The sequence below is a fragment of the Ornithodoros turicata genome, chromosome 1, assembly GCF_037126465.1.
Source record: "Ornithodoros turicata isolate Travis chromosome 1, ASM3712646v1, whole genome shotgun sequence".
Taxonomy (NCBI): Eukaryota; Metazoa; Arthropoda; class Arachnida; order Ixodida; family Argasidae; genus Ornithodoros; species Ornithodoros turicata.
The window spans coordinates 112372637-112398245 of NC_088201.1; the positions used below are offsets into that span (position 1 = coordinate 112372637).

The window sequence follows — 25609 nt, forward strand, 5'->3', positions numbered from 1 at the left end:
CCAAGGTACAGGACGGGAATACCCAACGTTTCGGAACCACTTCGGCTCCTTCCTCAGGGGCGACGGTAGTGGCCGTTGGCAGCAGCATTTTCGCCGTGGTTCGAATTTCTTGTTGGTTTGGTTTAAATGTGGTTACGGCAATTTTAACTTGTTGGCTGTGACATCTTTCGTATGGATGCATCCAATAGTTCCGTATCCAATCCATGAGGTCACGGTTACCTCAGCTGGGTTCCGCGGTCAATCTGTCCGCCACTGTTTCTCAACGTGAGCACGTGCTTTTTATCTTCTTATTTAGTCTTTATCACAGAAAGCATGTGCAGAAAGAATTAAAGGTGCCCGCGTGCATTGTGGACGAAATGCCTACCGTGTGTGATGTCGTCGTCGTCAGAGGCAAAAAGAAAGTGAATGGACCATTTCTGTCTGGTGCGGTAATATTAAAAGTGTCTTGGTTCGAATTTCTTTTGGAGCCAGTTCGGCTCCTTCCTCAGGGGCGACTGTAGTGGCCGTTGGCAGCAGCGTTCTTGCCGTGGTTCGAATTTCTTGATTCCTCGGATTGTTTTACAGTCACGTGACGGTGGCAGCTGACGTAAACGCTGCGTAACGCTCGAACAGATCGGTTAAAATTTCCAGGTGTGGACTGTATATGTCAGGATTCTATAAACAATCTTTTGATATGATTACCCTGAAGGTCGATGATGCAGGCATTTTGAAAGTCGATAGGATGGTCTCGAACTTCACAGTGTTCGGCAAGAGCGCTTCGTTCGATGTCTGACTGCCGTATATGATTCTTACGTTGCCATAGCCCTTCGGGGGAAGCTCTTTGTCTCGCCGATATGTGCTGCGCTGCGTGTGATGCATAGAATTTTATAGACTACACCTTGTGCTTTTTCCTTTGGTGGACGATCTTTCGGCCGTGGTGTGTAGTGTCCGATTGTTGAGACGCATTTGTGAGACACACGTATTCCTTCCTTCACTAGTATACGTGCAAGAAAGTCGCTGATTCCCTTTGCATGTGCACCCTAAAGAAATTGTCTATGTGGTGTGTGTTGTCTATGTGTCTATGTCTAAGAAATTGTCTATTGTCTATTATCTATATGCCCCTCGTCATTTTTTTTTGTCATTTGTCCCTCGTCAGTTATGATTTAATCAATTTTAATTTTTTAAACGATGTGCGAACTCCTATCTGCTGGTATTGGGCTACGCGTGTTATAGCTGTGATATTGTTCTTCTATGCTGCCTAGTTCAAGTTACATGTAGTTGTTCAATATTTCTCCTTTGTGGAGGTCGGAAAGAGAGATGCGCAGACCATAAGAGCCAGGGTCGAACTAAACGTTTATTCCACTGGGCGGCCCCAGGAAAACTATAGCGCGCTTAGCGTGCCGCGCGTAGGTGCGTAGCTGGCCGGCTTCATCGTTGTCGGCCGGCCGCAAAGCGGTGTCTGCTACAGGGCCCTCCCCCTAGACTCCGGGAGGAGCGATCGGACCAGGAGACCTTCTTGCGGGGAAGGGGATGGGCTGGGATTGCAACCGGCGGCGACGCAGAGAAGGGGACTGCAGAGCAGGTGGGAGAGACAGGTGGCTCGACGAAAGCGGGCTTGAGCCTGTCAATGCTCACGGTGTCAGACTTCCCGTTGACGTTTAAGGTGAAGTGTTTGCTGGAGCGGCTGATGACTAGGTGCGGTCCGGAGTATGGCGGCTGCAGGGCTTTACGCACGGCATCACGCCGCACAAAAACGTGCGTGGCGGTCGAGAGGGCTTGGGGCACGAAGGGTGTGCGGCCGGGGCAAGTACGCGGCGAAGCTGGTCGGACGTCCTCGAAAATCTGGCGCAGCTTGTCGACGTATGTAGGCGGGTCGGTGACAGAAGCTTGCGACGGGACGAAGAAATCAGCTGGCAGGAGTAAGGTGGTGCCGTAAACGAGTTCGGCCGGGCAGCAGCCGAGGTCTGGTTTCGTGGTGGCGCGAATGCCAAGCAGGACGATGGGAAGGATGGTAGGCCAGTTGACTGCGTTTTCGTGGGCCATAATGGCTGCCTTTACTTGACGGTGAAAGCGCTCCACCAACCCGTTGGAAGATGGGTGATAAGATGTGGTTCTGATTCTGCTCGAACCGAGGAGCTGGAGGAAAGCCGAGAAGAGCTTGGCCTCGAACTGAGCGCCACGGTCAGTTGTTATAAGGGATGGCACGCCAAAACGGGTGATCCAAGTGGCCAGGAATGTTTCGGCCACAGTGGCAGCTGTTGCATCAGGCATCGGGGCCGCCTCTGGCCAGCGGGTAAACCTGTCGACGGCGGTCAGGAGGTAGCGTTGGCCAGAGGATGGTGGAAGCGGGCCCACGATGTCGACGTGCACATGATCGAACCGTGCGTCGGGGGGTATGAAACGGCCAAGGGGAGCAACAGTGTGCCGTCCGATCTTCGATCGTTGGCACGGTTTGCAGGCGGCCACCCACGAACGAATGTCGGCATTCATGCTTGGCCACACAAACCGTGCACCGACGAGTCGTCGGGTCGCCCGCACTCCGGGATGGGCGAGGTTGTGCAGCGAGTCGAAGATGGACCGACGGAGAGGTGTGGGCACGTATGGTCTGGGTGGAGAAGTGGAAGTGTCGCAGCAAAGGCGGGTTGGTGAACCTGGGAGCGTGACGTCCTCAAGCCGCAGCGAGGTGGATGACGCGCGCAAGGCTTCCAGGTCACTGTCGGCAAGCTGGGCGTGAGCCAGGGCTTCGTGCGACAGCGGTTCAATGGTAGCAATGCGGCTGAGGGCGTCAGCGGGGCCGTTCTGAGAGCCGGCGACGTGCTCAATGCAGGTGGTGAATTCAGCCAGGAAAGCTAGATGACGCGTCTCGCGAGGCGAGTAGCGGCTGCTGGCCGATCGGAAGGCGTACATAAGTGGCTTGTGGTCAGTCAAGATGGTGAAACTTCCGCCGTCCAAGAAGTGGCGGAAGTGTTTGACCGCAAGGTACGCTGCGAGAAGCTCACTGCCAAAAGTGCTGTAGCGCTCTTCTGCTGGCTTCAGGGCTTTAGAAAAGAACGCAAGGGGACGCCAGTCGCCGTCGATGAACTGCTAAAGGACGGCGCCAACCGCGGATGCGGACGCGTCGACCATGAGAGTGGTAGGCGCTCCGGGGCTGGGGTGGACGAGTAGTGCAGCAGAAGACAGCAGGGTCTTGATTGTGTCGAAGGCAGCGGACGAATCTTCAGTCCACAGGAGGGCAGGAGATGTATCGGGGAGCTTGGAGTTCGCCGACTTGCGACGCTTGGGACGTGGGGGAGCGTCGTCTTGGCGTAAGAGTGCTTCAAGTGGGCGAAGAACGTGCGCGCAGTGAGGTATAAATCGTCTATAGAAATTCACCAGACCCAAGAAACGCCGAAGCTGCCGAATGGTCTTAGGCTTCGGGAAGTTGTTGATCGCTTCCACCTTGTCCGGAAGAGTGGTGATGCCGTCGGCGGAGACTCTGTGGCCCAGGAACTCCAAGGATGGAACTGCGAACTCGCACTTCGCTACATTGATGACGATGCCATGCTCTGCTAGGCGTGCAAATAGCAGGCGGAGGTGGTCCTGATGTTGAGCGAGGTCTTGGCTAGCGACGAGAATGTCATCAATGTAGGCGAAGACGAACGGAAGGCCCCGGGTCACCGAGTCGATAAACCGCTGAAAAGTTTGGGCGGCGTTTCTAAGCCCGAAAGGCATTCGGATGAACTCGAAGAGGCCAAACGGTGTTGTAATGGCCGTCTTCGAGATGTCTTCCGGGGCGACAGGGATCTGATGATACGCCTTAGTCAGGTCTATCTTAGAGAAGCACTTCGTGCCGTGAAGATGCGCCGTGAAGTCTTGAAGGCGCGGCAAGGGGTATCTGTCGGAGACAGTGCAAGGTTGAGAGCGCGGTAGTCCCCGCATGGCCTCCAGTCGCCCGTTTTCTTAGGGACCATATGAAGGGCAGAGGACCAGCTCGCGGATGACGGGCGAGCGATGCCTATGTCCAACATGTGTTGGAATTCGGCCCTAGCGATCTTCATCTTCTCTGGACCCAAAGGGCGCGGGCGACAGAAAGCTGGGGGTCCTTTCGTTTCGATGTGATGGACTACATCGTGTCTAACGGGCAGAGTCCAGTCCGGCTGCTGTGTGAGCGACGGGAACTGCCGAAGGAGGTCGTGGAAGGGTGGCGAAACGGTAGGGAGAGACGCTCCGATGAAAGGCTCGTTGGGTGGGGGAGCAGAGATCGCCCGGACAGATAGGTTGGTGCAGCCGTCGACGAGTAGACGTCTGGAGACGTCAACAGAAAGGCGAAAATGATGAAGAAAGTCCGCACCAATGATGGCTTGAGAAACGCCGGCGACCAGGAACAGCCAAGGAAAGTCCCGTCGTAAGCCGAGGCTTACAGTCAGTAGCTTCTCGTGGTACACCGGGATGGCGGTGTTGTTCACTGCCATAAGATGGAAAATTGGGGCGCGTCGACGGTCTTGAGTGGTCGCAGGTAAAACGCTGACGGCAGCTCCGGTATCCACCAAGAAACGGATCTTGGAGGAGCGGTCCACAGCGAAGAAAAGGCGACTCTCTGCTTGGGTAGGGGAAACGGTGGTCGCCGTCAGCGATTCCCTTGATCGTTTCCCGACCATCCGCAAGGTCGTGTGCAGCGGGTGGCGGCGCTGCCAAAACGCTCGTGGTACCAGCAGGGAGGTGGAGTGGTGCCGTCGGTAGGGGAAGGGGTACGGCTATTGAACCTCCGAGGGGAGCGGTAACGGCGGGAACGACTTGAGGAACGTCGGCGTGGGCTTGGTCGTTGTAGGGCGGCCACTGATTCTGAGAGGCGCTGCATCTCTGCGCGCACAGATGCAAGCTCGACGCTGATGGCGTTGATGGCAGAGGGGGACGCTGAAGGGGATGGATGGCCAAGGGTCCCAGAAGGAGGCGCGTATGGTGGAGCCGTCTGATTGACTGCTCCGACCAATGCTCCCGGAACAGCGACTTCCAACACCTTGTCCGCGTGCTCCGCCAGCTGGAATAGGGGCAAGGTTTCAGCCGTCGCGAGAACCATCTGCACGGTGGTCGGCAGCCGCTGTAAAAACAGTTCTCGAAGGAATGCTTCGTCGATAGAATCGGCCCGGTCTGCTAGAAGGGCTTGCATCGCGCGGAGCAGCTGCGAAGGGCGCCGGTCGCCGAGCTCCTCGGCGCTTAAGAGCTGTTGTATCCGTTTGCGCTCTGAGAGCATGGTGCGCTTAAGGATGGCGGCGCGCAGGTGATCGTATGGGGTCTGAGGCGGTTGGCTGGTGATGACGTCGGCAACGTCCATGGCAATCTCTGGTGGCAACGCGGCGACGACGTGCCGGTACCTTGCCAGCTGCGATGTGACGCCAGCAAGGAGGAACTGCGCCTTGACTTGATGGAACCAGATGGCGGGGTTCCGCGACCAGAAGGGTGGTAGCCGGACGCTGACATGGGCGACTGTGGGTTGGGAAAGCGGCTGTGCGCCCGAAGGTAAGTCTGGTTGGTCGGGCTGGTCGCCAGCGGGATTCATCGGCGTTGGTGTTCGTACTGGGTCACCAGATTTATGGAGGTCGGAAAGAGAGATGCGCAGACCATAAGAGCCAGGGTCGAACTAAACGTTTATTCCACTGGGCGGCCCCAGGAAAACTATAGCGCGCTTAGCGTGCCGCGCGTAGGTGCGTAGCTGGCCGGCTTCATCGTTGTCGGCCGGCCGCAAAGCGGTGTCTGCTACACCTTAATAGCGGCTGCAGCCTTATTACAAAGATACTTTCTTTTCAGACACGGGCGGCCAGGCGTACAGCCATCCGTGTACAGACGCCAGATAGTTGTCCAGATAATTCTATTCATGGTAATGTCATTTCTAGAATTTAGCACCCAATCAGACGTCAATGCGAAGGTACACATAACGTCATATGTTCTAGGTCGAAGCGCAGTCTAGAAGCAGCGAGAGAGAGTATCGAGCTTAGGCGATTTGGTACGATGTGACCCAAAAAGTGGGACAGAAAATGTCGGACACTGCTATGTACTTAGGCGTGCCATTCGTTTGACGACCTTTGTTTTCTACGATGAGGTGCAATGGACCATTTCCATGTAAGCGTCGCTTCTGGCATAAGGTAGTAGTAGCTCCAGTTGGATAATGCTGGCATTTTTTCAGGATATAGCAGGATAACATTTGTTTAGAATGGTATAGCCTGCTCCTGTGGTAGCACACATGTGATGCACAAAAAACACACACACAAAAGTACAACTTAATTACAAGCTAATGAATGGGGAGTTTCGTCGCCAGGGGCGATGTTGTTGAGGCATATTGAAAAATTGTTCAAGCATACTCATAACGGCGATGGCGACGCACGTACAGTTTACCGCGACGCATTACAGGCATTGTGAATAGCTTCAAAGCACATGCATCAACACTGCCAATGAAAAACTGGTTGGAGGCAGAGAGCATGACACGGGAGTTCTTTGTCGGCATCCACACTGAACCATCCTCCTTCATACGCCCAACAGCGAGAATGCAAACCTCCCGCTTCTTTCTGTGTCGTTTTTCCGGTGGGATGTGGAAGAATCACACACCGACATTTATCCCTTGCATGTTTCGGCAGTCGACGACCCAACACATTACAAGGTATTGCGAGAAAACGCTTCACCAAGTCGCAACGCAGGCTACGACATGTTTTCATGTCACCAAGCACGGCGGTCGCTGTCACAAGTGGCTGGGCGTGCGCATACTCGAACCCAGACAGAAATGGTCCATTCACTTTCTTTCTGCCTCTGACGATGACGACATCACACACGGTAGGCATTTCGTACACAAAGCACGCGGGCACTTTTAATTCTTTCTGCACATGCTTTCTGTGATAAAGACTAAATAAGAAGATAAAAAGCACGTGCTCACGTTGAGAAACAGTGGCGGACAGATTGATCGCGAAACCCAGCTGAGGTAACCGTGACCTCACGGATTGGATACGGAACTATTGGATGCATCCATACGAAAGATGTCACAGCCGAAATTGCCGTTTGGTAGTGTTTATAGCCCCTTTAAAGGCCATTGTTCCAGAAATCAAACATGCTAATTCATAGTTATTTCCCCGTTAGGAAATATGCAATGACTCCGAAGCTTCCATGTTGATTGACACACGTGCCTCGTGTCTACAGCTCCTTTCATAAAACAATTATTGGCTGTGTTGAACGGGACACTGCGAGGGAACAATGTTTGTTAATATCAACACACTTTGACCAGCTTCGAGGATTTTGCAGTTCGCGTTTTTAGGGACGCGTTTTTAACATGTTTTTGCGTGAAAATATGTACATTTATCGTCTTTTGGTGCAGAATGGCCTCGAACCAATAAAACGGGTTCGTCAGAAAGAACGATGAGCATAAGCGACATATAAAGCGAGCGAGAGGACGTCGTGGCGTACGATACTCCCCTCACGTTACCAGTGTTGTACAGCGGCACAGCTCAAGCATGTATAACCAACGCGTGAACTGCGAAGGAAGAAAAAACAAGAACGAAACAAGACACTACCTTCACTACGTCACGAGCGTACCGTGTCGGCCTTGTGCTATGTTTTTTTTTTTTTGTAAATCCGATTGCGCAGCTATAACCCACGGCAGAGCGAAAATGTTTTGCATGGTTAATCTTTGAGGACAGCCTGACAAACGATGCAGGATTTCGAGCGATGTTATGTATCACTAGCGTGTTCATGTGGGGTAGTTGGCACATATTAGATACAAAAGAATACAGCCAAAGACGAAGTACGAAGACTCGACCATACAACTGCTTACTGAGTAATGACAGCAATTTCAATGCGAGAAGGCATAAAAAAACACACAAGGGGAGGTGACAGGAGAAGCTGGCTCCTTAACTTCATAGGGCAGTCTAACGGTATGTGTCTGACACATAACTAATCTCTTGCGGCAATAAGTCAATTGAAGGTTTGCTCACGCAGACGTCCTTCTCAAGAGTTGACGTGATGCAAACCTCGATTATTTCACGCGTACTTTGTTTCGCAAACCTTGCTTCTATAGTTGTGCTCTAAAGCATGGGAAGGCACCCGCAGGTGTTGCAGTGTATTGCCAAGTTTCCAGCGGGCGTAGTGCTCTTCAGTAAGCGAGCGTGTTCGCGAAGGCGGTTGTTTACGCATTTACTTGTCCGACTAACATATGTCGTACCGCACGATAGCGGAATGTTATAAGCCACAGCCTCCTTACAGTCAACGTATTTGTTTTTCCCATGGTAGGGGACCGAGAGACACGGAACAAGGAGAATGAACGACACATTCCTGGGAATTTGTCTCTCCTTGTTCCGTGTGCTCCTCTATGCGTGCCCTTATGCTTGGCCAAAACTGCCAGAGCAACCGATACTAACAGAGATCCAGGGTAGCCCGTAGCTTGCAGCCTTTCCTCCTGTTCCGCCACCCTGTGTCTTATACCCATAAAGTGAGGGAAGCTGTGGCATCAAACTACCGAACACAGGTCCGCAGAAAAGACAACAAAAGCACGATCCAGCACAGCAATCACGCGCACATTGTGAACCATTAACCCATTGTGAAAAGGGAACTATGAACATAGCAGCCGGGGTTGATCTGGCAGATCTGTTGCGTGAAACCTACATCAATGGACTGCGAAGCAGGACGTGTGGTGAAATCCGTGCAGCAATGTCCTCAGTGTAACTGTTGTAGCCACTTGGTGCTTCCCTTTCAACTTCACAGCGGAACACTAGCAATAGACACGCTTGAATTTTTTTGATGCTGTTGTATGCGATGAACTTGAACCACTGGAACAAACGAAGGTGATGCACGGGCTGCACACGCGTGCTTCCATGTCTACATGTTGAGTGAGTGAACACTCTTTTGCCCTTGTAAGGGCGATATCGCGTATGCAAAGAGAATACAGCTGAAATTTGCCAGCAGCGTGGACAGCAACTTCACAAACGCTGTTTCCAAGAATGTTAGTCTCTGAACACGTGTATATACTAGGTACCAAATCTATTCCTTTATTGTCCATTTTCTGTATTGTAAAGTTCCCGAAAGATGTCGCGCTCCGATGCAGTAAATGTAAAAATAAAAAAAAAGTCCCGTGTGACCTTTTTTCGGGTAATACGGGCTTACTTGATGTGTACGTTCGATACTTTGAAGCGCCAATGTTCCTCAAATGGAGCGTCACAGAAAGAAAGCATCGCTTTTGAGAAAATTCTTCAAATTTCGGCGTAACGTTATGCACTTCATAGTGCTCAAACATGTATCAAAAAGGTTCCCGGAAGTAATTTTCTGCATGGCCCGGTGGGTAAACGGTTAAGCTTGTCCTAACTTCTGTATTTCTAAGACGTTCTCCTATAGCGTTGTTCTCCCCCTCTGTTAACCTACACATTTTCTTATCTCAAATTCTGTTCGTCGACGACTGCTTGAAACTTCGTTGACATTTCACCAAAACTGTGGCTGATAATACGACTGTAATGATAAGCAGGAAACAAGCAAGTGTGTTGCGCGCTTGAAGCTGGTTTCACCGAGCCATTTGACATTTGGTGGAGCGTTTCAACGATTTCATAGCCGTTTTTAGGAGAAGTCCTGATGCATATAAATTTTCGTTTTTTACAAATATCTGTTGACATAAAAACGCAAAAACAACTTGTTCTGAAATGAAAATCTGTGTAGTATAAAGGCCTCCCGCTCGTGAGTCAGAGTTCCACTTCAACTTCTTCACAAATTCAACAAAGCACTGTTCTCGGGTCTTCAAGAACAAATAAATGGTTTTGGTTTGACTAGGTGGTAGCTAGGTGCAAACATTCTTTTTTACATATTTCTAGAAATAGTCAATATACAGGGTGTCTTTTTTAAGCGATACAGATTTTTCATAAAAAAAAAAAACATAAGGACTATAGACATGCTGTTTTCACTTGTTCAGTTCAGTTGTTCCATTGAGAACATCTGTTCCTTTCGGTGACCTGATATTGTATCCGTTTTCAGAACAATCCGTTCGGTAGATCGTCCGCAAAAAAAATCGTGAAGGAACACCTTTTTTTCTTTATTTTGTTCATTGCGCATCTTCGGAGAAGCGTCTTTCCTTCACCCCCAATGTGAGATGGTGAAGGAGCCTCATGCGCCGAAGTTAATCTGCGCCGTTATGCGCCGTTAATCTTAAATGCGCCGTTAATCTTTTCCTAGGACACAAGCGGCGACAGTTTGCTCTTTCACCCTCTCACATTGGGGGCAAAGGAAAGACAGGTCCACGAAGATGCGCAATGAACAAAATAAAGAAAAAAAGGTGTTCCTTGACGTATTTTTTGCGGATGATCTACGGAACGGATTTTTCTTCTGAAAACGGCTACGATATTAGGTCACCGAAAGGAACAGATGTTCTCATTGGGACAACTTCGTAGCTTTTATAATTAAAAAGTTAATTCACGATTTTTAGGTAATTATTCATTTGACGGTCGAGCAACATATGGTCAAGAACGTCCTCCCGCCCAGAGATGATAGAAGTGAAAACAGCATGTCTATAGCCCTTATAGTTTTTAATCAAAAATCCGTATCGCCTAAAAAAACACCCTGTGTAGTCGAGAAATAGTATATAATATATGAATAGTATATAATGTAGAAAAAGTATATAATGTATGTTGTCATATTATTGCCTGCACTACCCTGTTGAAAAAAGCGACATGAGATCTGATATGTTTTGGGACACTGTCTTAATGCTAACATCAGCTGACGTCAACATCAAAGCCGCTCTGATGCTGATGTTAACATCAGAACTGTTCAGGCTGATGTTAACACTAGAGCTGCTCTGATGCTGATACTAACGTCAGAGCTGTCTTCATGCTCATGTTGACATGAGAGCTGCATTGACGATGGTTATGGCAATCCTGAAAATGCTGCAGTAGTTTTCTGAGTGTTCTGCAAAGAAAGCCCCTCATGTCTGCGGTAGGTGAGTACCCGCAAGAACCCACACAAAACAGTAGATAGCAGCAACAAATCACTTGATTCACCACTAACGAGTACGTACCTCTCAACGCATATCCATTTATCATCAACACACCTGAGCGTTAAACTCACGGGTGCACAAGACTGGTAAGGATCGAACGGTGAACAACAACGAAAGAGACCACACCTAGGTCCTCATTTCCGGTTCAACTTCTCTTTCTTCCGCAAAAGCACTTGTAAACCTTCCCAGGCAACACATGGTGCGCTAGTATACATCTAAAAATGGCATAACTTGAGACTTTAGGGATACCGATAAATTTAGACGTCTAGAAGCTGTCCATAACGCTATCCATTATTTTGACGTCTAAAAGGGGTGGTCTAGGAGACATAGCCGAGATATTTCGCTGTAAACGTCTACTGTTAGACGTCTAAAAGCGTGTCATATGTTGGTCGCATTTAGACTTGCATCACAAATTTATGCAACTATTCTCACAGAAGCTATAACATTGCGTTGCCTTGTGCTCTGCGAAAAATTACCAAAGTAGCTCGTTTTTGCTGCTGTCGCGACAGAGTGATTACAAACAGTGTGCATTGCAAAAGTGCGGTTCAACGTGATTAAATTCAGTTTTTATTTGCACTGGCCCCATGAACAACCTAGTCTGAATGAAGGGAAGATCGTTACAAGCAGGCACGACTGCGCGAGAGTGCTGCAGTGAGACGAAAATAGGTGCGAAGCCGTCGGCGCGCCAGCTTGGAAACGGCGTCGGGAGAGGGGCCAGCAAACACGTATCGTTCACCGATTATCGCATTTTCATCGCAATGCCCACGCCCGGATGAGACGAACCGTGCGTCATCCTTACGAGCACCGTCCGCGACTAAAACCTCTTCCTCCCACACCCATCCACCCGAGAGCGAAATGCGAGCATTCAACTCTTGAGGGCGAGGAGGTAGTGCGAAACCGTGGTGACTGTATAAAATTACCTAACCATTTTGGCGTTGATGCGAGTGCTACGATGGAATTGAAGTTATTTGCTATGTTACTGCAACATTATTACGCAGAAACACATTGAGTATAGATCGCAGTGCACATACGTAACGGTCACCGTGGTACAGCGTCCACGTCCGCGAGGTTCAGACGTGTTCTGACCGGTGCCTTGTGATCGTACTCGTGACAGCCGCCCTGGTGGAAGGATGTCAGCCAACGGCAAGTGTCGGTTCCTTTAAACCTGTGAGACCTTTATTTTTCCGTGCCATATAATCTGATTCATCAACTGCGCGCGCCCGACTATAATTTGAACAATGTGGAGATCGGATCGCACAGTCCGACGCAACGTCAGTGCTCGCGTGAATTAAAGCCTACTTGCTTTAGCTTGTGCCAGTGAAGGAGGTCCAAATGTCTCGGACACATGTTACAACCGTTCTCCACAGCGTCCAGAACGTGAGGAGATCGTGCATGAAAATTTCGGGACGTCTTCAGCCGGCAGGCCTAGTGAGAGCAGAGAGATCGTTGTTTTTCTAATTTGAGGTGTTATGGAAATAAGTATTTTCAAAACAACCGCAAACTGTGACTACATGAAACATGTGCAGGGTTCGCCAAGATAAACTTCGGGGTTTGTAACGAAGATAACGCAAATAAGAACAGTGTCGGAAAGCTAACCTAGATGTTAGAGTACGTGTTATGCCCCAAAATTTTACGTCGATAATGCCACTTGGTCTATTTCTCGGCGGATATATCGTGAAAATCCAAAAACCGCCGATGCCTAGACTGCTATACAGCTTCTTTCCGTCAGATGGCGAAACGGTCGAACGCGGCGCTGCAGAGTACGACTCCGCATTCAATGCCACTTGTTCACTTGGTTTCAGTGTCGTCTGCAACGCCGCGCTCGACCGTTTCGCGATCTGACGGAAAGGAGCTGAAACACGGGTATAGCTGGTTGGGCAGCGGGGTTTTCTAATTTTCACGATTGATCCGCAGAGAAACGGACCAAATGGCAGTATCGACATAAAATTTCGGGGCATAATACGTCCTCTAACATCTACTTTAGCTTCCCGACACTGCCCGGTGAGCACATGGTGTCTAGTAGACGTATAAATGACGTCTAAAAAAAGAGATAAGGAATGTCTATAGAATGTCTAGGCACTAGACCAAATGTCAAGTATCCGTCCACTAGACGTCAAATAACGTCTAACGTTACGCCCGCTAGCCATCTAGCCCTAGACATCCGATGTCTATGTACCTTCTTTTGAGCTGGTGTCTGGAACAGGGTCAGACACTTAACCATGTATTAGACATCAAGTCTACAGCTAGACCAATTTTATCCCTCCATTCAGGCGACAGGTCTAGGATTATACATTTCCTGTAAATATCTTTAGCCAGCCTTAGACGTACTTTAAACTGTGACTAGTCCTGCTACCGTCCTCGCATGCATTCATTTATTCACAGTAAACCACGCACGCAGTCTATGGTACAAAACTCAGTCTAAAACTAGATTGACTTTGCTGCCAAGCAGGCGTCTTGTGCTTTGACTGATGAGTGTTGAACTGGCAGCAGGATGTTGAAGGCCACCTCATTCCTTTCTTCCAATGAGTGATTGTTGGTGCTGCAGCACTGCCTCCAATGACTTACTGTGGCTAGAAAATAGAACCAAACATGTCAGAAAGGATTATGTAGCCTGCTAGTTCTAACTAGTTTGTTTAGTGGCTATGCACACTCTTTCACGGGATGCTTGTCTGGCCACATAAGAGCAAAAACTGTATCAACACTGATCAGAGAGACACATAAAGAAATGAAGCTGCACGTACAAAAACCACAGGACTGTAACAGCTACACAGCACGAATTGCAGCAACAGCTGTTTGTGCGTGACTACCTGATGTGGACGCTGCCAGGATCTCAGGGAAACGAGGATGTAACAGCTGTCGCTGTAAAAGACACCTGGTGAAAGTACATCAATGTGACAGGTGTTTTCTCGTGGTGCACGACCTTACCTGGTCGAGCAGGCGACTGCGAAGCACTCGATGATTGGCGCAGCACTTCTAAAAATTACGCTAAAACAACAACTATGCTGCTCTCATAACTTCGGTGCAAAAATTCTGTACAGGATAAAAATAAACACTGTGTATATCATAAACGACAATACAAAGCAAGGGCTGTATCACCACGTCAAATATTATAAGGTTTATTCACATGCCGTCATCCACAGGAGACCGCACTGTCGCTAGCAGGCAGATTTGCTGCCATCGGCCACCATATTGTAGATCTCAGCCAAGCTGTTACCTATATTATACTCACCGTATATCTGGTGTTTCAAACTTGTCCGTCTGTGATTTGTAGAATATCCAAGCAATTTCCATGTTTTCGGTGTTAATAGTCACCTAAAAAGCATAATGCAGCGAACAAATGCAAGGACGTAACATTGAGGAACCTATAGTATGGCGCTGAGGTGACTTCAGTGAATAAACCCTTTAGGAACTCAAATATTGCACTACTGCCAGATAGCTGTTTGGGTGAAGTAAGACGGAATGACATAGTCACGCTGTTCTCTATACAATACCAAGTATGTTTCAAAACAACTAAGCACAGAAATATTAGTTTTGTACCGTTTGATGAATATTTTGTGTGCTACCCATACATGTTGTGCGGTTCTTTAGCAATCCTCTGGCAGTCCTTTCTTCTACATCGCACTTCCCTACTCACTTTCACAGCATCTGAAAAAAAGTTCGATTTCATTAACCACACAACAACCCTGTAAATGGAACGCAGTTAGAGCCTTCCACCAACTGTATTTACAATACTTTGTTTACAAAAATTTAAAGAGGCTCCCTCTAGAGTAACATTTGGGGGGCACATTGAACATCAGGGATATTGGAGGACAACAGTTACACGTCAGAGACAACTGCTTCCCCTTACCTCATAGGGAACTGTTAAGCTTATGTGCAAATAGAGGTTTCGTAGGGTAGGTTACCACTATTTTCATATCCACCGATGCAAGGTAGTCCAAGCACCTATAAAAAGAAAAATGCAGTTGCTATGAAACCATGATATGCAAACAAAAGTACTTGCGCAAAATTTTCAGTGTGCGGTTTCACTACCAGCGAAAAATGCAACAACCGAAATCGGGCTGACATGACAATGAACTAACCACCATTTATGTTCCGGCGAGTCCGCCCTGCAAACCGTAATTGTCGACTTTCGTTTACTCAAGACTTCAACAGTCATGGAAAACTCGTGAATCTCGATGGTTAATTAGTGATACCGTATTTGTTTTAGCACCAAGACGAACCAAGGCACTTACTGAAAAACATTGTACTGCCGAACATACAACGTGTGGAAACCTAAGTTCCCACAACCTCGGGGCGTCAGTGTCCTGAGAGGAAACAGCTCAACCCATTTCGTGAAATGATCAGTAACCACGAACAATTACTGGTTACCTCTAGGACTACGGGGAAATGGTCCCATCACATCACAAGCAACTATCTGCCAGGGCCTATTGCTCTGAACAGGCTGCAAGCGCCCAGGGGGTAAACCACCACGAGGTTTCGCTCTCTGGCATACGGGACAAGTACCAACATACTTTGTTACATCCTGCCTCATTCCTGGCCATGTCGCAATACGATACAACTTTTCATAAGCTTTCCTGCCGCTGCTGTGACCTGCCAAGGCCGAGTCATGAAAGTAACGTATGAAAGACTTACGCAACTTCCGTGGCACCACGACTCTGAACGGGGATGAGCCGTCGTCCTCATCCGCCTGGGGTATGTATCTGAACAGGATGCCATCCTCGCCCAGCAGATAGGAGTCGTGCCGTCCGTCAGTCGTTCTGGTGTCTGCCGAGTCTTGCTCAGCTATCCACTGCGACACCCGCTGACAAAGGCCGTCCGCTCTCTGAGCGTCTAGGAGCTGCTCTCTGCTCACGACCGTGCCCCAAGACGAAGATACGTCTCGTGCCACCTGTGCTGCTGCCAGAAGTTGAGAAGGCGCCTCGGTGCCTTCCTCTTCCCCCTCCGGTAGAGGCGCGCGGGACAGTGCGTCTGCTACCACGTTCGTTGAGCCCCGCCTGTACTCCACGTTGAAGGAGTAGCCTTGTAGCGCCAGGGCCCACCTGGCAAGTCGTCCAGACGGGTTATGGAGCCGCTGCAGCCAAGAAAGTGCCTGGTGGTCAGTCTGGACAGTGAAGGTACTGCCGTCCAGGTAAAGGTCGAACTTCCTGAAAGCGAAGATGATCGCCAAGCACTCCTCTTTCGTCACAGAGTAGTTCCGTTCTGCCGGATTCAGCGTGCGACTTGCAAAAGCCCCTGGAAAAAGAGTAGCGTCATGCTCCTGCAAGAGAACTGCGCCAACACCATAATCGCTTGCATCTGTTTTCACAACAAATGGTTTGTTGAGGTCGGGCAGATAAAGCCTAGCCGTATCAGCGATTGCTTGTGATGGAGCTCGAAATGATCGTTCCTGCTCTTCTCCCCAATTCCAGCGCATGTCCTTGCGCAACAACTGGTTAAGCGGCTGCGCTAGCTTGGCACAATTAGGAATGAACTGTCTGTAAAAACCAACCATACCTAGGAATCGCTGCAAGGCTTTGACGTTACCGGGAACCGGAAAGTCTGTGATCGCCTTTAGCTTGTCGTCGTTAGGACGGATGGTACCTCCGTCCACCACAAAGCCGAGAAAGCTGATTCTAGACGATGCCAGCTGCACCTTGCGGGGGTTGATCGTTATGCCCGCAAGGACGCGGGCATAGCGATCAACCTTACAACGACATTCCTTATCCTTATACCTTACAACCTTCCTTATCCTATAACCTTATCAACGATATTCCTTGCAAGGACGATTGAGAGGTGTTCCAAGTGTTCCTGAAAATTTCTAGAAAACACTAAGACATCATCCATGTATGCCATTGCGAAATTGTACTTCGCATCTCCCAACACTGTATCCATCAACCGCTGGAAACTGACAGGTGAATTGGACAGTTCGAAAGGCATTCGTACAAATTCAAACAAACCTCTATGTCATTTAAAGGCTGTTTTTGGGACATCCTCCAGGGCAACTTGGATTTGCAAAAATCCTCTACTACAATCAAGCGTTGAAAACACAGTTGCGTTGCCCAGGGAATACAAGATTGACTCAATGGACGGGAAGGGGTAAGAGTCCCTTACAATTACTGCGTTAAGTCGACGGTAGTCGACGCATAACCTAGAGGAAGGCACCGAGGCGCCTTCTCAACTTCTGGCAGCAGCACAGGTGGCAGGAGACGTATCTTCGTCTTGGGGCACGGTCGTGAGCAGAGAGCAGCTCCTAGACGCTCAGAGAGCGGACGGCCTTTGTCAGCGGGTGTCGCAGTGGATAGCTGAGCAAGACTCGGCAGACACCAGAACGACTGACGGACGGCACGACTCCTATCTGCTGGGCGAGGATGGCATCCTGTTCAGATGCATACCCCAGGCGGATGAGGACGACGGCTCATCCCCGTTCAGAGTCGTGGTGCCACGGAAGTTGCGTAAGTCTTTCATACGTTACTTTCATGACTCGGCCTTGGCAGGTCACACCAGCGGCAGGAAAGCTTATGAAAAGTTGTATCGTATTGCGACATGGCTAGGAATGACGCAGGATGTAACAAAGTATGTTCGTACTTGTCCCGTATGCCAGAGAGCGAAACCTCGTGGTGGTTTACCCCCTGGGCGCTTGCAGCCTGTTCAGAGCAATAGACCCTGGCAGATAGTTGCTTGTGATGTGATGGGACCATTTCCCCGTAGTCCTAGAGGTAACCAGTATTTGTTCGTGGTTACTGATCATTTCACGAAGTGGGTTGAGCTGTTTCCTCTCAGGACACTGACGCCCCGAGGTTGTGGGAACTTAGGTTTCCACAACTGGCGCCCAAGGTTTGGGGTCCGAGCTCGTCTGTTCCGTGGCGGGGAACACGCGGCACTGTTTGTAGTTTTGGATAGTTTATTGGAGTTATTAGAGTTTATTGCTGTTAGTTTTTTTGTGTGTTCTTGCGTGTGTTTTTTGTTTGTTTTTGAGTTTTTTACAGCTCCCTTTTTCTTTAGTTGGTTGGCTGGATGCAGCGAAAGCTCTGTCGCTCTTGTTTGCGAATAAACCCGGTATGTTGCATTGAATTTCTGGTTGTGCTGCTGGTTCCTTCGCGCACGGAACGGACGGGCTGACGCCCCGAGGTTGTGGGAACTTAGGTTTCCAAAAACGTTAATCACTACTTTGAATGAAAGTGCAGTCAGGTCAACCCACACTTCCAATGTGCTTCAATCGGTGATACGAAGCCGAAATGGATACAGGAAACGGTATTCCGACATTATGCCACGCATCTCTACTACATGCGATTCGGTGCACAGAAACGGACAGACTTTTAGTGAAGAGTGGACTCACCCCTTTAAGGGTGAACCACATGGAGCGACAACTAGCGCGATCTTCGCGTCGCGCGACGCATGTCTTGTCCAAGGGCCAGCGATGCCGCTCTCGCGCGACGTCGCAAGCGGCCCACTCTGCTAGATATCTGTCGGTGCCCGACCGCGCGTTACCGGAAGAGAGCGCTAAACACCAATGAGGCACAGCGGTTATTTCCGACGTCATAAGGCGCCTATTTTTGGAAGTGTGGACGGTCGGGACCATGCGGACAAGGTTAGTTGGACCCGGTCAGTGCTGCAGTCATGGCGTCGAAGATCTTGTCGAGTGATATTAACGAATGTATTATCGAGGAAGTACATGCACGCACCCCTCTTTGGGATCTTTCGTGTAAGGAATACAAGAACAGCCAGATGAAGCAGAGACTGTGGGAGGAGATCGCTGAGAGTCTAGCGGTTCTCGGAGTGACTTGGAGCGGTAAGTGTTCGCTACGCCAAGTGTAGACGCCATTTCACTAACTACGTTCAACTTCACTGCAGTTGAGCAAGTGCAGGGTAGGTGGAAGAACCTTCGCGATACCTTTGCTCGCAACTTCAGGAAAAAAACGTGCGGTGCGCAGCGGAAGCGCTGCGGAAGTGTTAATTAAATGCCATTAGGTGCCATTTTTTGATTGGCTCATGTTTTTGAAGGATGTAATAGCCGTAGGAGAGTAAGTACGGATGAAACTTCTGCAGCTAACAATAATGTACCGTGTCTCGTTATCTTCTTGTATTATTGTTCCGCCGGCGCTTCCTTCATCTAGCCAAGTAGCAAAAGAAAGTCTTCAATTTCCTCATGTGATCCTTCTTTCGCCAGAACCTCTGGAAATGTGAGCCCTCCTCAAGATGATGTGCTACTACCAAGCCCTTCACAGCATGAGACAACTATTGGAAGTGTAGGAGAACTCGAGACAGCGCAAGACATTCTACTGGGAATGTATGAGGACACTAACACAGTGGTACGATTCCCACTACTGGTGTGGTACCAGTGAATCTAACTCCTAGCTACTTTTAAGGGTTTGAATTTAATGCATAGTAGCTAGAACCCACTACTTTTGCACATTGTCAGTACTTGTGGAAATCGTTCGAGAGACCGTGACTTTCATATTGTTGAACAATACGATTGAGCCTTATAGTGCAAGAAAAAGACGTCTACGTTATTCAGGAATGTGGCGAGTCTTTGTGTTCCATAGATGTGTTTCTGAATTACGGCAGTGGCTGTGCCACTCCCGCTTGCTTCCACTGGAAGGTGACAGCTCCCTGTCCAAAGAAATAGTCTTTGAAAGCATCATGCATCTATGCTGCCATGGCATCCTCTACAGATAAAATGGTTAAAAAGCAAGCGAGCTGGTGGCTAAGATCCATGACGAAAGCCCGAGACTGGGAAAAGAGGTGGCAAAAACTGGGAAAAAAGTTGTGTCGTCTGTTTTCCTTCTTTTCCCAGTCTCGGGTTTTCGTTATGGATGGCATCCGCTCCGTGCTTGCGGGCATGTGTTTTCTCTAGCTCGAGCATCTCCCTCTCCTTGTGCCACAGTCCTTTCCTGATGTTGCCGAGCATGTCAGGAACATCACATGTGTCGTGGGGATACTGGCATTTCACTATCATGAAATTGTGCAACACGCAGCACGCCGCATTGTCCGGCTTCAACTTCATGGGGCTTAGGAGGAGTCTCCATCTTGAAGCCAGTATTCGAAAAGCGTTCTCAACGCAACGTCTGTGAGGAAGAACAGTCTCATTAGTATGTGTATTGCTCCCACTGGCACTTAAAACAAGCCTGCTGAACCCTATAATCCTGTGTTGGGGTAACTTGTTACTGGAACTAAGTTACTTTTTTCATAACTTTTAATTGAAGACCTGCATTTGAGCATCGGTGACTTCTTGAGGATCTCGTTCATTTTTTATGTAACTTTCTGAAAGTAACGTGAGGCAAGTTTCTTTTGTTCAATTCTGATTAATGCAAGCTGCATCCTCTCCCTCTACTGATACGACAGTCATGAGTGGCCTTGGTGTATCCGTTCACGGCACTGCTACTTCCACTCCCATGTTGTTGCATGTAGAGTGCTACAAAGTGTGTTCTGGCTGTACACAAGAAGACTCGGGTGATGTTCATGATAGAAATAAGCAGTGTATTTAGATGCTACACTTTGCACGGTTCTATGAAATGTGCACAGAGGACAACAACCCATAGCATCTAAAATTCTGATGCATGCTTTGTGCTTCAATAATTTTATTACAAAGTCAAAATCATTAAATGATACCTTGCAGAAGTATATAAAAGTATGTTTCTTTCATTATATTAAATACCAGTACAATTTTGATAAAATGTCTACTGTCAATTTTGAAATTAAGACTGGATTAATTATAGAAATGTGAAAAGCTAAAAACTGTATATTAGGTAGCAAGTAACTTGAAAGTACCTAACTTCAAGTTCATTTTCGTAACTAGCATCTTAGTCACCTTAGTTACTTAGTTAGGTAACTTAGTTACTAGTTGTGTTATTAGGTAAATTGGCTATAAGTCATGTTATTAGATTTGTTATGTAAATGACACCTTGCAGAAGTATATAAAAGTATGTTTCTTTCATTATATTAAATACCAGTAAAATTTTGATAAAATGTCTACTGTCAATTTTGAGATTAAGACCTGGATTAATTATAGAAATGTGAAAAGCTAAAAACTGTAGATTAGGTAGCAAGTAACTTGAAAGTACCTAACTTCAAGTTCATTTTCATAACTAGTATCTTAGTCTACTTAATTACAAGTTGTGTTATTAGGTAAATTGGCTATAAATTACGTTATTAGTTCAAATAAGTTGTAAGAAGTTCCTTTTGTCGAGAACTTCCCCATCTCTGCTATAATCTACATGTTTTATTTGATGTTGTAATAATTATTGTCGAAATTTAGGAGTTGATGTTGAACTAAGCCACACTGCTGCAGTTTTCATCATGTTACCCACAGCTTGTTGAGGGGAAATGGAATGCAAGGTGGGTCGACATGTTATGTAGAGCCGAATGTATTTTTATGGTTATCTGATGCATGTTTTCACGTTCCTTGTTATTCCACTAAGACTATGCGTTTATTTTTGCAACCAATATTGAAAGAATGAATTCACTAACCTGGCACGGCTGAGCCTGTAGTTATAGACACGCCTTTTATCTGTGAGGCCTCGTCCTGGAAATGGGCGCAGGAAGTCTGGGTGCAGCTGGAACGCCTCATCTCCCAAAAACACATATGGTGCGACTGTGTCGACAGCGGCAACCTTGCGACATCAGGAAGATGGAGCGCTCCAGCTTCCAAACACTGTCCCATCGGGGAGGCCTTGAACACCGTGCTGTCGCAGTGTCTCCCTTGAGCCCCCCCCCCCCCCCATCAATACAGATAAACCGATAGCGGCTATCAGCTATCGCCATTAGCACAATGGAGAACGTTCCCTATAAACAGCCCATTTAGCTATATAATTTAAATTACTTTCATATTTCATCTATTGTATTGCCCACAAACATGTAACATGATGGATGATACAAATTAACCACACCTTGTAGTTATAGTACATGCTTCCAGACTTCTTTGGTGCAAAGATTTGGACGTGCTTGCCATCAACGGCACCAAGGCAATTAGGAAACTGCCATCTTATCCAGAAATCACTGGCGATGGCTCTCCAGTCGTCTTCTGATGGGCACTGAAAATTAAAACTGTGACATCTCAATCGGCAGACGTGGCTGACAAACTTCTCACATGCATTGGTGCTGTTTGTACACTGACACAATATACAAAAGAGCCTCAAAAGACAGCACAGTGACGCCATATGTGGTTGCTAAACTATTAAAATAGTAGTTGCTGGCACATTTATCTGAATAGATAATCTATACCTTCATGTAATCCGGAGCCAGCCGTTCGCAAAGGACTGTGCATGTTTCATGTGCATTGACACCAACATCATCATCATCATCATGCCATCGTCGTTGCAACGGCAAGTGTCGTATTTTTTTGTACTGTTTGTGTTGAAAATCGCTGTTCTTTTTGCAAACATTTTATCAGTGCCTTTGCTACTGAGCTGCAGGTGTGCCTAATATGTACCGTATTGCCTGTTCAGCGGTTTCAAAGCGATACCGTGGGCAGTTTCACGATTTTTTGAAGGGTCCTGAAATCCCTGAGTCACGTCAGATTTCATTTTACTGCTGCAGCTGTGTAGCTTGTGGGAAAATGTTATGTGCAATAAACAAACATCTGCCATCTGCTGCCCACAGTACGTGCAAAGTGCTTCTGTGTTTATGGAGCAATGGTTTATAGTGCTGCGCTGAAGGATTCGTCTGAGTCGTCGACTCTTTTATTGACACATAAGTGATTCGATAATTTAGTTGCTGATTTCTTTAAGTTGGTGTAGCGTAGTATTCTGCAGGGGAGTTACTGACGTACAAGATTTACGTTTACCAGCAACGGTAACGCCATGCATCAGGAACGCTAGTTCAAGTAACATTGCCCCGAACAAATGCGGGCCTTCGTTAAGAAATATATATATATATAAACAAGATATATATTCAGTTAAATAAAATATTACTTCACAGCACTTAGATTCTGGTAATGTCTTCTAGTTGTGGATGCTATATATATGTATGCCAGTGAGCCAAAAAAACTCGGATCATCATATGTATGGACATTATTTAAATTATCTACGTACTTCAGTCAGACTGCCTTCATTTGACTGATCTTTTGTTACAATATATGGGCATACAACTCACATAGCATGAGACTACATACTATCCATTCGGTCATGATATAATTGGACAAACTTAATGTGGTCCATTCGTGCATAGTTTCTGAAAGTTGTTACAGAGTCCAGTTTTATTACCTCAGTATGATCATTTGCAAACAGATTGTACTTGCTGCTTCCCACATGTGTGATGGAAAGTAACAGAATAAGGAATTTCCTTCATGTATGAGGACCATCCAACAAAAGTTCCTCTGCTGTGAACAAAATAATGAATCTATAGCATAAGATTCAAAAAATGTATGAACAGATTAGAGCTCAACGTTACTGGGTAATATAGTCACTTAATTATTTGAACATTTTTGGTACTGTGATATCAAGTATTCAATACTGTATTGTCTGTGCCATGCTATGTCCTGTTTACAAAGTGAGGCATTCACTTTGCATTTCACCTTATCAATTTGTGTTTCATGATCACTTGCGAATTGGTGACTGCCGAGGGGCGCTTTGAGTGGAAGATGGAACAGCAAATTGGGCAAATTTTCATTGAAGTAGGAATCATCACCTTGAGCAGTAGGAGAACGAAGTATACAGGAAGCTCACGAAAAGGAAACTCACGTTTGTGTGTCTCCTGCAGGAGACCGCAGTGGCTGCTCCGGATCAGGAGAATGAAGTATACATGTATACTTCATTCTCCTCATGCTCAAGGTGATGCTTCCTACTTCAACGTTGTACCAGCTCGCTTGTGTACTTTTTCTCTCTTTGGCAAATTTCCAGATGAATTTCTGGAACAAATCCCGAGTCTTTCAAGACGAGTGCAGACAGCGTTGACGTGGTACGCCACACCCTTCCAAGTCCTGTGCGTTTTTGTTTCATTGTAGTTTGAAGCTTACCCAGGACCTCGCAGTACATCTGCATTTACTGTGATTGTGCGTGTGAGATAATCTACAAGTTGCATACAACCATAGTCCTAAAACACTGTCGGCATACACTTTCCAGACGAAAACGCGAGTTTGACCTCCTTCAGAATGCTTTCACTGGGCACCCACCATGACTTCCTATGGTATTTTGTCTCAGCACTTGCATTATGCACCCACGTCTCATTAATAAAAATTGTTCCAAGAAATTCATCTTGACCGTCTTGATACCATTGAAGAAAAATGCAAGCTTCATTCATTCGTTGCTCTTTACGAACGTTACCGAGCAAATGTGGCCTCCATCTCGCATGACTTTCGTTGACCAAGCTGAAGGAAATTTGGTCCCATTAGTATAAAGGTGCAGTACCAGTGACCCGCCAGTCTCCGTTAACAATTCTCGGAATTTCAGAAAAGAAACGTTGTTTCGTGGTGTTATAGCTGATCTCCCACCGTACTGTTCATTGTGCCGATTTTCACGACCCTGTATAGAGGACACCCCATTTCAATACCTGTAAAGTGTTTTGTATAAACAGGTGTTAACTGTCAGTGGATATTCTCTAAAGCACTTTTTGCTTTAACGAAAAGTAGGATAAGTCTTACTTACTAGGATAGTCAGACGTACTCGGAAATATTACATCCATGCTTGAATGGCTGACACATAGGTGAACGACACTACATTAACCAACGTCTGCAGTGCCATCACACCCAACTACTACACCATTCAGTTTGTCCTAGTGGTGTTGCCTTTGAATAACAAATATCGGGAAACTAATTCTTGGATGACCCTCCTAATTCCAGTTCTCTTTCTCCATTTGGTTACATTTCTTGTGGTGACTCTTGTTGCCAGATTCCAGCATGGAAGACTTAAGAATAATTGGGATTTACATTGCGAGACAACTGAGATCATCAGCGACGCCACAGCAGTCGGTCTGCGGATAGTCCACCTGAGTGTCCTTAAATGTGCAATGAAAGTTCACCGCAAAACACACCGTATTTAATGTTCCTTGCGGAAGATGGCATGTCTAAGCAACTTGTATCCTGGCACTAAGTTGCTGGTGTTTTTGGCCGGGTTCAAACCGGCGATCTCGGGATCAGAAGGTGAACACATTACACACTCTGCCACCAAGGCCGGTTCACGGACAACTTGAACAACACAATTATGTTAACTCTGCCATCAAGTAATTCAGTCTCCTGCATATCTTTTGTAGCAAGTGAACTTCAGTTTTGTAAGCCTGAAGGCTAAGCTTAGAACCACCTCTTATCATTTCGTGACTCTATTTGGTGTGTGAATGTGTTCACACCTCTTAGAAACCCAATAAGACAATCTTGGTGATTTCTAATATGTGGTATATACAAGGTCAGCTACAAGACGTCTACAATTAGATGTCAATTACTAAATGTCTACCAGATGTCTAGTAAATCATTAATTTTAGAAGTCTAAATAATGGTAAGACTTTTAGACGTCTAGTCAACGTCTAGTTTGAGCACTATCCCTAAAGTCTAGGATTAGAACAGGTCTGGACGTCTAGTAGAATACAATGTGTTCCCTGTGTGCTCTTATTTGTTTTATCTTCGTTATAAACCCTGGAGTTTATCTTGGCGAACCCTGCACAACCCGGTGTGGGCATATTCTCGCTGCACACGACGCTCGGTGTAGGCTGTCAGATTGAATAAAAGCAGTGACTGAA

The 25609-nt window shown here is 47.3% G+C and overlaps 3 protein-coding genes across 3 annotated transcripts in view; 1 reads left to right on the top strand and 2 right to left on the bottom strand.

Moving 5' to 3' along the window:
- Positions 1-25609, top strand: part of LOC135368002 (uncharacterized) — a 68339-nt gene that overhangs the window by 23570 nt on the left and 19160 nt on the right. The gene's annotated exons all lie outside the window — the stretch shown is intronic.
- Positions 3786-4430, bottom strand: LOC135383442 (uncharacterized). Its single transcript, XM_064612892.1, has one exon. It carries the CDS (start codon positions 4428-4430, stop codon positions 3786-3788), a length of 645 nt encoding a protein of 214 aa, XP_064468962.1.
- On the bottom strand, positions 4586-5515 carry LOC135383454 (uncharacterized). Its single transcript, XM_064612899.1, has one exon. It carries the CDS (start codon positions 5513-5515, stop codon positions 4586-4588), a length of 930 nt encoding a protein of 309 aa, XP_064468969.1.